General features: G+C 40.4%; 1 protein-coding gene across 3 annotated transcripts in view; it reads right to left on the bottom strand.

Moving 5' to 3' along the window:
• anks1b (ankyrin repeat and sterile alpha motif domain containing 1B) overlaps positions 1 to 14,076 on the bottom strand; it is a 276,601-nt gene that overhangs the window by 127,902 nt on the left and 134,623 nt on the right. For all 3 annotated transcript variants that reach the window (XM_066667270.1, XM_066667271.1, XM_066667272.1), the window contains one exon: positions 11,556 to 11,709. In XM_066667270.1, the coding sequence (XP_066523367.1) occupies positions 11,556 to 11,709 (154 nt within the window). The remainder of the gene's footprint in view (positions 1 to 11,555; positions 11,710 to 14,076) is intronic.

The raw sequence follows: 14,076 nt of genomic DNA, 5'->3' as shown, positions 1-14,076 counted from the left end.
GGACAAGTAGCAATAAGTGGCTGGAAAAAGGAAATTGAGCATATAACGAACAGCTGGTAGACCAATTAACACTAATTAGTTCAATTGACAACATGACTGGGTATAAAAAGAGCTTCTCAGAGTGTCAGTGTCTCTCTGAAGCCAAGATGGTAAGAGGATTACCAATTCCACCATTGTTGCGCAGAAAGATAGTGCAGCAATACCAGAATGGTGTTACCCAGCGTAAAATAGACTTTTTAAGACTTTTAAGTTATTATCATCAACCATGCATAACATCATCAAAAGATTCAGAGAATCTGGAACAATTGCTGTGCGTAAGGGTCAAGGCCGTAAAACTCTACTGGATGTTTGTGATCTCGGGGCCCTTAAACGTCACTGCACCTCAAACAGGAATGCCACTGTCAAGGAAATAACAGAATGGGCTCAGGAATACTTCCAGAAAGCATTGTCAGTGAACACAATCCACTGTGCCATCCGCCGTTGCCAGCTGAAACTCTACAGTGCAAGGAGGAAGCCATTTCTAAGCAAGCTCCACAAGCTCAGACGTTTGCACTGGGCCAGGGGTCTTTTAAAATGGAGTGTGGCAAAATGGAAGACTGTTCTGTGGTCAGATGAGTCACAATTTGAAGTTCTTTATGGAACACTGGGACGCCATGTCATCCGGACCAGAGAGGACAAGGATAACCCAAGTTGTTATCAACGCTCCGTTCAGAAGCCTGCATCACTGATGGTATGGGGTTGCATGAGTGCTTGTGGCATGGGCAGCTTGCATGTGTGGAAATGCACCATTAATGCAGAGAACTATGTTCAGGTTCTAGAACAACATATGCTCCCATCTAGACGTCATCTCTTTCAGGGAAGACCCTGCATTTTTCAACAAGATAATGCTAGACTACATTCTGCAGCAATCACAACATCATGGCTACGTAGGAGAAGGATCCGGGTACTGAAATGGCCAGCCTGCAGTCCAGATCTTTCACCTATAGAGAGCATTTGGCGCATCATAAAGAGGAAGGTGCGACAAAGAAGGCCCAAGATGATTGAACAGTTAGAGGCCTGTATTAGACATGAATGGGAGAGCATTCCTATTTCTAAACTTGAGAAACTGGTCTCCTCTGTCCACAGACGTCTGAGTGGTGTAAGAAGAAGGGGGGATGCCACACAGTGGTAAAAAATGGCCTTGTCCCAACTTTTTTGGGATTTGTTGACGCCATGAAATTTTGAATCAACATATTTTTCTTTTAAAATGTTACATTTACTCAGGTTAAACTTTTGATCTGTCATTTATGTTCTATTACGAATAAAATATTGACATTTGCCATCTTCACATCATTGAATTCAGTTTTTATTCACAATTTGTTTAGTGTCCCAACTTTTTTGGAATCCGGTTTGTAACACCCACCCTCCCCCCACACACCCACAGACGTCTTTCTGTCTCCTGCAGCCATTCCTCCTCATACACACCCACATAGTATGATGAATATTGAGAAGACCCCCTCCTTCCGTGTGCAAATGAAACTAGAATATTCATGAGGCATGGGGCTTTAAACTGCATAAATGAGTTCATAAATGTAACAAAATGGTAGCCTTGTGTGTCAGAGCAATGCTCATTTACATCTCTGTGCTGCTGTCTCCTAGAGGCTGTTTCTTTCTGCAAGCAGGTGCTGGGGAGATTGTTTCCTACAGATTAAAACATTTGTCTTCACTGAGGGGGTCCAAGGTGTGTGTGTGTGTGTTTATATACTATATGAGAAAAGGTTTGTGGATACTTGTTCGTCAAGAATGAAAGGTCTCTTCCTGCTACAATCTCTACTTTTCTGGAAAGGGGCTTGGCACTACAACATTTATGTGAGATTTGAGAGCACTCAGCACTGACAGCATTAGTGAAGTCAGGTTCTGATGTTGGATGATATCTTTTGAATCACAATCCCCAAGCTATCCAAGCCCAAATGTACTAGTTCCGCGGCTCCACCTCCCAGTGCCGGGAGACTATTTCCCTCTAGCTTTTGACATTTGGCATGGTGACCTTAGACTCATATGGGGACAAGCAGAGGTCTTCAAATTCAGACCTTTGATCCAGGTTTCAGTCGGGTACTTTAAAATGGCTGACCGATATGGCACTACCTGGCCAGTCAGGTGCATTCGCAGTTGCAACTATAGTGTAATTCCAGCCAGCCATTTTAAAATCCCGGCCTGGAACCTGGTTTCTAAGTCTGGATTTGAAGACCTCTATTATATATATTGTCCCATTTTACTGGCAAAGATTTTCTATAGAGATTATACAAACTATGTGCACAACAGTGGCGGATGCTGGTCTTTCAAGGAGGGGAAGCTCAATTTCGGCCTACATCATAAAATGTGTCAGTTTATTTATACGTAAATTCTACCCTCCGTTCTTTTTTAAGAAAATGATCTATGACCCTGTCGTACCAACAAGGCATCTTTTCCAGGGACTTGACTAGTGTCCTCTCAATGGCCAGCAGAGCTAGGCTGCTTCCACAGCCTTGGCCCATGTGAAGTGTGTCCGCCTGTGAGTGCTTTGTCACGGTGGAGGGGCTCAGCAGCACCCGCTGGACAGAAACTGCAATAGAAGTCAGTCTCCAAACACAAGCAGCTACAAAAAACCCACCAGAAATAGAAGCTCGACTTGTCGCTAGTCGTTTTTAACAAAGAAAATGCCGCTAAGAGGTTTAAGAAAGTCTCCGGTTCAACTCAGAACAGAATGAAAATGTAATTCTCCCATGGATCTTTACACCAAAGGATCACTGATTCGCTTATTTCGCTGTCAATCAAAAAGGGATTCAGCCTCACACAGATCATCCAATCATCATGCAGAAGCTGAGCGTCCAGGCCAGCCCACTGCCCCATAGACCCCCAGAGACGCTGAGCGTCCGATGGGCGGGACAAAGCCCAGCATTTATCCAATAACTCGTGTTGTTTCCCTGCACTTCGCTGCTTCACTGTTTAAAGCACTGTGAAGCTGCGGGAAAGCCACGTATTTACCAGTGATAAGAAGCTGATTCTGAAAAAAAAAGTTGAGCGCGTTGTTGTGCATATTAATTCAATGACATGTACACACAACAGTATATATTTGATCACTTATTTTTTGACATTTTAGGGGAAGCTGAGCTTCCCTTGCAGTCTTAGAGCAATCGCCTCTGGTGCACAACTGTACACCTGGGTTTATATTAAAGTAGCTGAATTCACAGGTTGTAAGCAGTGTCTACATATTAAAACTGTAGGAAAGCTGCTGTGTTTGTCTGTGTCTTGTGAATCAGTTTCAAAATGTGTGCGCGCATGTGTGTGTTTGTTTTTGATGTTATATCGGACAGCTATGTTATATCACATGTTTTATCGGACAGCTATGTAACAAGTAAAATGTCTTAATGTAGCACGTTTAAAACTAAAGTGCTTTGCAAATCAACCCCTTAAAATCCCTGGCTTATTATATATTAAGCCTTGTTATTCTGTAACTTCAGGGACATCAGTGCAAATAAGTAGGGCTATTCTTAAAAAGTGTGTCATAAAACTTTAGGTCTGCCAGTGAGCCCATGTCCATTTAACAGGTTAAAGAACAGGTCTGACCCACCATCAGGTCTCCAGTTGCACCTCATTTACATATAACAACACTTTTGCTGTGTGTTGCAGGGCCTCAATGGACCTTGACCTGAAAACTGAGGATACCATTGTGTTTGAGTTTTTTTGATCCAACAGGGGAATGAGGCATGGAGAAAAACAGTGGGGGAATGAGTTTCCATTTAGAACTTGTGACTTACGGAGTCAGTGTTAAATATTACCCAACATGAATAGGTACATCATATGTACATTGCTGTCCAATTAAAAACATGTATCTAAAATTTGAACACAAAATTTCACAATGAATGAATGAATGAATGGGCCAATAGACATGCTCCAAAATTACTTTGAATCAAATCTGTTTATATTGACTTCCAAAATCTGTGTGATTAGTTAGAATAGTTTTTATGATCTAGGTCCAACATGCACTGTAAAGACTTCTTTAAAGAGTAGAGTTAATCCTGAAAACTCCTTATAAAAAGCCTTGATTGCAGAAGAAATGTTGGAAAAAGCAATTGTCCAGACATGTTGCCCATACTATGTAAAGTCATTAAATGCATTTTTTTCCAGGTATGAATTATATGAACTGGGTAAACATTAAAACAGCACGTCTCTAAAAATGTAAAAAGTATTCCTAATGAGCCCTTTAATCAGACTGGTGCAGGGTCAGGCAAGGATAAGTGCATTAATCCGTAGCATGATGAGGGGGAAAGCTGGGATTCTTCTCTTTAGCTCCTCACATGCTACTGTAATTGGACATTACCCTGGCCAGGGAGCAGACGGCAGCAAGTGGGGAAGTGGATCAAAGTGGATGGGGACGTAACGGTTCACTCCACCATAATCAGCTTCAACCAAAATAGCAGCCACACAACTGGGGCTTAAAGCCCAGCCCAAGGCTCCTGCCTCTTCACACCCAAATCCCTCCTGACAGCACAGCTCTGCGCTCTAACCACCCGCACACATCCCCCCCATACGGGTTCCTGCACTAAACCTGCATTTTCTTGAAGGTCAATATCTGCTGTTTGTTTTCAAAAAGGCTTAGAGGTTAAAGCTCCAATTAGGAACTGCCAAAACAGTGTCACAGCTGCCTCACGGCTATGCCTGGGTTTACCAACACAGAGATGTGGGCTTATTACTCACTTTCTCTAAGCTAGAAGAGGGCAATGTGACAAAAATACAGCACCGTGGCACTTATATATATATATATATATATATATATATATATATATATATATATATATATATATATATATATATATATATATATATATATATATTTATTTTTTTTATTTTTTTTTAATTTAACAGAAACTGAAGAAACAGAAGAAAAACATAAAAAACTAGAGGGGGAAAGTTCGTGAACGAACTTTGAATTTGGCTTGTCACGTATTACTAATATCGTTGCCACATTATCTTATATGCTGGTTAATGGCTATGACGTTAAAATTTATAGAAACTGTCACATAAGAATAAATACCACATTAAAAAAGATTCCCATTACATTTTGCAGAACACCTTGAAAAATTCCACCTTAAAAAAACAGCCTTTATATTTAGACTTCCACATTAAGTAGATGACTTTGGCAAATAAATGGTCACCTTAAAAAGACCCTACCATCTTAAAAAGACTTTCATTAGACTACTTTGTTCAATAAACTGCTGCTGGAATTTTAAATTCCACCTTAAGAATCAATCCACATTTATCTGTGACTTCCTTAAGTCAGTGAGATATGCTGTTATTCCTGTATGAAAAATAACCATGTAGCAATTAATTTGGTGCAGGAACTGTGTAGATTGAGCAAGAATTGTTGGTGTTATGGCAGTGTAAAAACACACAAACATTTTAAAGAAAAGTGTGGGTACCCAGTCAAGAAATATACTGATGTCTATGGGGGCCTGGGACACTCTCTACTGCGGAACAAACACTCAGAACTCAAAATCTGTACCGTGAAATGATTTCATATTTATAGGTGTTAGAAAGGTGAAATTTAAAAAAATCCACCTTAAAAAAATTCCTATTTAAATTAGACCTCCACATTAAATAAATGACCACTTCAAATAACTCTTAAAACCTTAAAAAGACCACCAATACATTTTGATTGCCACCTTAAAAAATTCCACCTTAAGAAACCCTGGATAATTAAGACGTCTCCCTTAAAAAATGACCTTTAAAGTGTTAGAGACTGGCTGTGTCCTTCACAGCTCTCCCCCTCAGTCTCTGCCTCTGCCCCTCCCCCCTCTGTCTGTCTCTCACACGCACGCTCACAGAACACAACTGACAGACTCGGGATTCAATGAATTTCGACCGGTGGGGCACCCTCCAAAAAACCTCAAATATCTCAAAAACTTTTCCAGGTCCAAAAATGAACGAAGCATACCGTAGCGACAAGGAGAGTCTGGTGCTCTAGATGGTGTAAAAAGTTTTGCACTTTGAGCGAGAATTGATGGTGTAATTACGAGTTAAAAACGGTCAAAGTTTTGAAAATCTGCTCTTAAAATACATTGAGTTCTATGGGAGGAAAACCCTCCCAAGTGTCAAACAAAAATTAATAACTCAAAAACGGTATTCTCAAATGGTCTGATACTTACAAGTTTGAGAAAGGGGAAATTTCTCTAGCATTTAAAATTTAAATGAAGTCTGTAGGTAAAGGTATAAGGAAGTTATGGTGAAATGTTCGGCAGAAAATTGAAAAAGAAAAAAAAATAATTTGAATGGGTTCCTATGGGAGCGTACCCACCCTCCGAACAAATGCTTATAGCTCGGAAATATTTCCCCACATCACTTAACCGTATATACCGTTGCGACAAGGAGAGTCTGGGGATCAATATGGTATAAAAAATATGCAGATTAAGTAAGAATTGAGCATGTTATGACGAGTTAAAAACAGGAGAAAAATTTAGAAACGGCACTCTGAGCCACTCTAAAAATACATTGAACTCTATGGGAGCCAAAACCCTCCCTAGTGCCGAACAAAAATTCATAACTCAAAAACCGTATTTTCAAATGTTGTCATATTAACAGGGGCTAGAAAGTGGAAATTTCCCTACCATTTAAAATTTAAATGAAGTCTCTAGGTGAAAGTATAAGGAAGTTATGGGGAAATGTTCGGCTGAAAACTGAAAAAAAAGGCTTTCCTGGCCAGAGCCAGAGTGACGATGATGTCACGCACTCTAACCATCTCCCATTCAAGTGAATGGAGGGATATTGAAGGAGTGATTAAACGGAACGGATGAGTGCGAGAGGTCCGATGTTCGACGTGGTGGGTCTCGGTGGGCCTGGGTCCGACCGTGTGAAATCCCGTGTCCGTAGCTTCAAAATTGACCGAGTTAGAGCAGGTTGAAATTTTGGCCAATGCATTCCTATGGGAAAAATTCCCACTTTGGAAGCTCGTATTCCGGAATCCATAAGTCAGATCGCTCCAAAAAGCACAAGCAACCCGAGTTGGCATAGGATCTATGACCGTGTGAAGTTTCACGGTTGTAGCATGAAAACCCTAGGAGGAGTAGCATTTTACATTTTGCGAATAGAATAATAATAAGAATAATAATAATAATAATAATAATAAGATTTCGAAGAACAGTAATTTGGCTTTGACAAGCCAAATTAATAAATAAATGATTGATAAATGAAAAAGAAACTGGAGAGAAATAAAGAACATAAAACAGTGGTTACCATAATACCTCATTACCATCATCATCATTGTCTTATTTTCTGCTTAACCCATGTGTTTAAGGTTATTCTTACACTAAGTCTTTGTCACAAAATCTGTCGTGGCCTATTTTGACACATATTTCGTGTGACTTTGATTTATACTACAGTGGTTAAAGAGCAGCAAATAATACACTATTGTTCAATGACTGGTCTCAAAAAACTTCAGCCACTTTTTTTTTGCCTTACTTAGTGATCAAATACAAATTAAATGGTACCAGCTTACCGATGTCAGGCTTTAACTCTATTTTGATGTTAATTTGAAAAAACAAGAAGCCTTTCATGCTGTATGATGATTTTATGAAGAAAATAAAAATGACCCAAAAATACTTGGACTAAAATCCTTTTATAATTTTTTTTTTTGTTTTTCCCCCTTTATCTAAAAAAGTTACCATTTTTGACAAGGCTTTTAATATTTTTAGTGGTCAATGTGACAGTGTTTCTTTTATTGATCGTCTAACAGCAGTTTAAGAACTGAGAAGTAGACTGTGTCCAATTGGTGGATATTACCTAGTTGCTTTACTAAGTATTTTTACTTAAACAAGTATATTATTAAGGACAGTAATCTACTTTTCATTCAGTTGAATTTTAGCCAAATATATTTGGTTAATGATTCTTGTTTTGGTGTTTATTTCATTTTGTGTTGTTAGTGCAGGGTTTCCCTTCGTTGTCAAGACGGCCGCCCTAACTGTAAACCACTGCAGGAAACCCTTGACAATGTCACCCAGTCAAATCACTGTGATGCTTCACTGACCTGTAATAGGGAGAACAGAGCCTATGTCACTGCTACTCTTGGCTCAACACTGCAGAAACTTCACTGTGTAACTTCTGGAGGAGGGACCCACCTTCCTTCCCACCCCACTGATTTCAGGACAGTGCTGTAAAAATAAATTACACTAGGGGCAGCCCCAGGGAAAATATATATTTCCTAGTTTTACTACTAAAGAAATAGTTTTTTCTGCTATACACTGTCACCTCTATACCTATATAGAGGAGTGTTCTGGCACAAATTGGCTGCTGTCACAACATTGATGTTGATTCTGCACATCGGTGGTTGTGGCAACCCATTAATGTTCCAAAGTGGGAAGTGCTCGGTGTGTCTAGAAGTGTGCTGTATAAGCATAAGTATCTTGTATTTTGCCATTAGTGAATATATATATAAAATGATGTAATTAATCATCCTAATATTAACATGTCATCACATTTCCCACCTCATGGTTTGCAACATTACATACACTGAGCTTCATCCATCATACACTGTTAATAGTCTCATTACAATCTATGGGATGGTTTTCCTTCACAGATTAGATCTTTAAAAAAATCACTTTAAATTTGGAGTAATGGACCAATAATGATATTTTCTCAGTTGAAGTGATTTAAACAAATCACACCAACACAGCAATGAATGTTAGCTACACTTCATGAGAGCAGACAGAACAGCAGCCATAACTGCCCCTGAATGAATGAATGGCAAAATAGTTTTCTGCTGTGATATGCACAGCAAATAATGAGCTTCCCAATTCTGTTGAAGGAGCTCTCTTCAGAAATGTGTTTGTGTATGTGTTTGTGAGTGCGTTTGAGTGAGGAAGTATCTATATCAGGCCTGTTGCAAGTTTAACTTCAATCCTGCCAGAAAATTGCCTTTCAGAATGGCTCCATTTAGTGGGATATAACAATCTTCACAGCAGTCGCAGTTCCTTCAGCCTAATGTTGGCCTGCTGCTTTTCAGCCTGCTTATGAGATACTGTAAATGCAATAGGGTACAGCTATGCTCTCTCTGCAGTTTGACTAAAATGTGTCCACATATGGGATTACACTGCACTCATTTTATGTCATTAGACAGTTAGTAATTAGATGAAGACCGATGTGTTAAAGGGCAGCTCATTTGACCAATTTGTTTTCAAATGATGTTTCACAATCCATAACACAAGAAAGGAAACATTTGTGTTGAACTAGATGGATGTTATAAATGCAACTCCTATAGGCTTATATACATATATATAATTTTGTTTCTATTAAACACAATACCATCTGCCTGGGAGGATGAGTGCAAGCACATCATTCCTCCAAGACATTTTAGGCCAACGGTTCTGTTATGTTAGCTAACAGATGCCCTCTCTGGTTAGCACTGTGCTTGTGATTCGTGATGTCCCAATCAAGATTTTTGCCCCCGATCCTGATCCGTGTCTTATATTTTCCTAGATAATACAGTTACACAGTGGACACATCAAGTATATTATAGTTATTAAAATCAGCCCAGTGTATCTGAATATCTCTCATTAAAAAAACTGCCTGCACCCAAGCTGCTGCTTGTTATTTTTACAAACATATAAATTCCACCTAGTCAAGCATTGCATTAGTAAAAATAGAACATTTTAAAATGAGTAATACAATCTCAATACCACTTTGAAGTGCTAGGATATCTTAACATTCACAACAAATAAAAACCATAGTTCCAGTCAATCCAGCAGAGTTACTGCTGCCGCTTCAGACTTTTATGAAAACTCTGCAGAGGGCTTTTAATTTGAAATGATAGTTACAGGATGTGGAGGCGTGATGATGCCCGCCTGCGGTGGCCAGCAGAGTCCGATCACGACAACATTTAAAAAGCATGCTACATTTTAGAAACATGGGCGCTTGAGGGAATATTCACATCGGTCACAATTGGCTCGAGGAGGAGGGAGTGTGAGTTGCCGCCTAGAGAAAACGTAGGACTGGACTTAAGATCGAGCTCAATAAAGCTGATACAGCTCAGTAAAATAATGCTGAGATTGGCTCCTGATACAGATCTTGGAGAGTGGATCAGGACATCCCTACTTGTGATGAGAGGGAACGGAGGGCCATCCCAGAAAGAGATTAAAGAGTGAGAGAGAGAGAGAGAGAGAGAGAGAGAGAGAGAGAGAGAGAGAGAGAGAGAACTTTGAGGAATTGAGGAATTTTGCACTTGGATAACTGAATGTATCAATCTCCTGGACATTTTTTAAATGTGTTTCGGTATAAGCATGATAATTAAGTAAAAAAAAATACATGCTAAAGATATCATACTTCAAGTTTTGTACCAATATACAATGGTACCATAAAACTCTTTAGAGGTTTGATAAACTGGAAACAAACAAATATATCATATCAAATCACTCACAAACCAATAGTGCCCAATAGTGGCATATTTTTTAAAACTATTTATAAGTGATAAATCAGTTTGACACTGTTTGACATGTGTAGCTCTGCAGACACACACCCCACACACGCCTGCACAGTGTAGGCTCCAAATTGCTACAGACTCTCAAGCTCAACTATAATCAGACAGAGAACAGCTCCTGCAAGCTATGATTGTGTTCTTCTGGAGAAAAATAAAGGCCCAAAATAGTGTGGGCTATAATCCTGTGGTCTCTCCCTCTCTCTTTCTCTCCCTCTCTCTCACACACACACACACGCACCTATTACTGTATACATCACATTTATCATACTTTAGTGAGAGTCTCCAGTGATCTCACCTTAAATGAGACAGACAGACAGACACACACACACACACACTCTTTGTGCAATGGTGAACAGCACTTTGTAAACACAGACATACATTGCAGAGGCTGAGCCAGATAAACACTCTCACCGCAGCAGGTGTGAATCACTCTACCTACAAGCAACCCAGCTCAGCACAGCATGTCGCCATGGCAACCCACAGGTGACTCACCGGCCTGTTTCCACGACAACCCCAACTTTCAGTGCAGCAATGCCCCTGACACACATGTGTCTGCAGCACTATGTCAAATGCCTGAGATTCCTTCAGCCACCTCCAGGAGCCCAGCACAGGAAGACGAGGAGGTTACCATGGAAACGGGGTCTGCCTCAGTGGGTTCAGACAGGTGGAGGTGTGGAGGAGTTCCAGCCAGGGGAGTGAGGGACTACTGCATGGGTGTGTGTGTGTGTGTGTGTCTGTTGTGTGTGTGTACACAATCATATGCAAAAACGTGTAAATCCTTGGCCCTATTTTTAATTTAGCTAAAATTAAGTTAACACATCCTCTGCAGGAGGACATAATATTTGACATTGTGAATTTATAACCATATAGATTTGTAAACATCTTTTTAGTGTTTGTCCAAATGTCCAATATACCTGGGAATGCTAAGTGGACCAGGACTGGTGTAGTTTGGACTGTAAGAAATTCAACTATAATAATTGCCTTTAAAAATGAAGTGAAATATTCTAAATATACTACTAAATGAGTAAGACAGTGGTGTGTGTGTGTGTGTGTGGAGTGTACAGTAACTGACCATTGCGTGAACAGGAGTTGAGAAGGTGAATGTCCAGCGAGCAAGGTTTGCGTGTGACGGCTGTGGCCACAGACTCGTAGGGGTTATCCTCGTCCTCTGGTAAAAAAACATCCAGAGAAGGAGACTGGATGATTTCCACGCAGCGCTTAGAGTCCTGCACACAGAGCCAAGAAAGAACGTTCAGAACAGACTGTCAACATTTCAAAACAATGGCTGCACAGAGTCGGTTTTTTGCCGTTTTCACTGTACATCAGTGATAGTTAGGCATACAAATACACAGGCATACAAAACTTTGTGTGTTATGTATAATTAAATTATTCATTTAAAATTCAAATATTCTCCCTTTCATTTGTCAGTGTATGGTCCCTGTTGCACAGTTTTAAAAATAACTATTAAAAAAAAACCCTGTAAAATAAGTATTAATACACTACATATGCCATATTCAGGAATATAAAACCATATAGTTTACCTGAATGAAATATGCTTTCCCACAATATAAAGATACATAAAGATATGAGACAGAATAATATTTGAGCACAGGAAATCTAATCTTACTTGATTTGACATTCAGGCAAAATGTAGTACGTGAGCACCGTGTATTTATGTAACCAGACTGAGGTAAGCTTGAGGTATCTTTTGGATTCTGGCCTATACAAACTTGCCAAGGATCTTTTCTGTGTAAGTAACAATGGATAAGATTGTCTGTCAAAAGCCCTAAATGTCAGTTTTAATGTAATCTATTTGTGTTTAAAAGACTCTTTAACTAAATCTATTGTGCACTGTATAGATATCAGTACATTTATACAGCTTGTGATTTAAGCCTTTTTGTTTCTAGAGGTTGAAAGCAAGGCATATCACCCACTCTGCTCTATGCATGTTGTCATTGAACAGTGCAATGGAAATGTAATTTATGTAGATTAACACTTTAAAGGAATGTCTATGATTGTGGGAGAATTGCAGTTCTCTCTCGTTTGTTTATATTCAGAAGGGCAGTACCTTTTAAGGTGGACCGGTATGTTTGAGTAAAAAAAAAAAAACAACAACAAATGTTATTGTAGGTGGCTGAAGTTTAACTTGTCTGCGAGTTTTTATTCACTGTTTGAATTACCACAGGTCTGTGTTTACTTTCTTGCAGTTAGCAGTCACCTGAATTTAGAGTGGGTTCCTTCCTAAATAATCCACCAAAAATAAGTCAATATAACCTGCCTCTGGAGCAGGAATAAAGCACAACACTGCACAACTCTGCACAACACTGAGCTCCAGCTTAGATCGCCTGTGCCCTCTGACTACCAGACCCGCAAGACCCATGCAGCCCCACCCGTGGCTTACTGACTCCCTTCGATCAATGCGCACTAACCTCAGAGCTGCTGAGAGGAGATGGCGAAAAACAAAAGACCCATCACACCTGACACAACTACAATCCCTGCTCTCAGCCTTCTCAACAAATGTCACCATTGCAAAAAAGAAATTCTACCAAGACAAAATCAACAATGCTACTGACACCCGAAAGCTGTTTTCAACCTTCAAGTCTCTGCTGAACCCTCTACCTCCACCCTCTGCAACCAACCTCACCGCTGATGCATTTGCTGACTTCTTCACCAGCAAAGTTGCTGCAATCAGCAGCCGGTTTTCTGACCCCCCTACACAGCCTCCGGCTCCCCCTTCGAATCCTCCTAAACCTACTGCTTCCTTCCCTTCTTTCACTCCTCTCACAGAAGACGAGGTATCAAATCTTCTTAGAGGTGGCCGTCCCACATCCTGTCCACTGGATCCCATTCCTACCACCCTACTGCAAACCATAGCCCCGTCCATTGTGTCCGCAGCCACTCATGTAATCAATTCCTCACTAACCTCTGGAACATTTCCAAACACCTTCAAGCAAGCTCAAGTAAGACCTCTACTCAAAAAACCTGCTCTTGCTCCTTCTATAGTAGAGAACTACCGACCAGTCTCTCTCCTCCCCTTCCTGTCTAAAATCATTGAAAGAGCTGTCTTTAAGCAGGCAACAAAATTCCTCTCCCAACATAACCTTCTTGACTCAAACCAATGCGGCTTCAAGAGCGGCCACTCGACGGAAACTGCACTTCTGTCAGTAATGGAAGCTCTTAAAGATGCAAAAGTAACAGGTCAATCCTCAGTTCTCATTCTGCTCGACCTATCAGCAGTATTTGATACGGTCAACTACCACATCTTACTAAACAAACTCACTGACATGGGCTTCAAGAACAATGCACTCTCCTGGTTTGAGTCTTATCTCACTGGACGATCCTTCAGTGTGTCATGGCTTGGACAAACATCAGCGCGACACCACCTCACCACAGGTGTGCCCCAAGGCTCGGTGCTGGGACCCCTCCTCTTTGCCTTGTACACTACCTCTCTAGGCCCAATCATACATTCGCACGGCTTCTCCTATCACTGCTATGCAGATGACACACAGCTTTATTTATCCTTTCCTCCAGGAGACACTTCAGTGGCAACTCGAATCTCTGACTGTCTCTCTGACATATCTACATGGATGAAG

Source organism: Hoplias malabaricus, chromosome 4 (assembly GCF_029633855.1).
Source record: "Hoplias malabaricus isolate fHopMal1 chromosome 4, fHopMal1.hap1, whole genome shotgun sequence".
Taxonomy (NCBI): domain Eukaryota; kingdom Metazoa; phylum Chordata; class Actinopteri; order Characiformes; family Erythrinidae; genus Hoplias; species Hoplias malabaricus.
The sequence above is the reverse complement of the archived record's forward strand: the minus strand, read 5'-3'. Positions and strand labels throughout refer to the sequence as shown.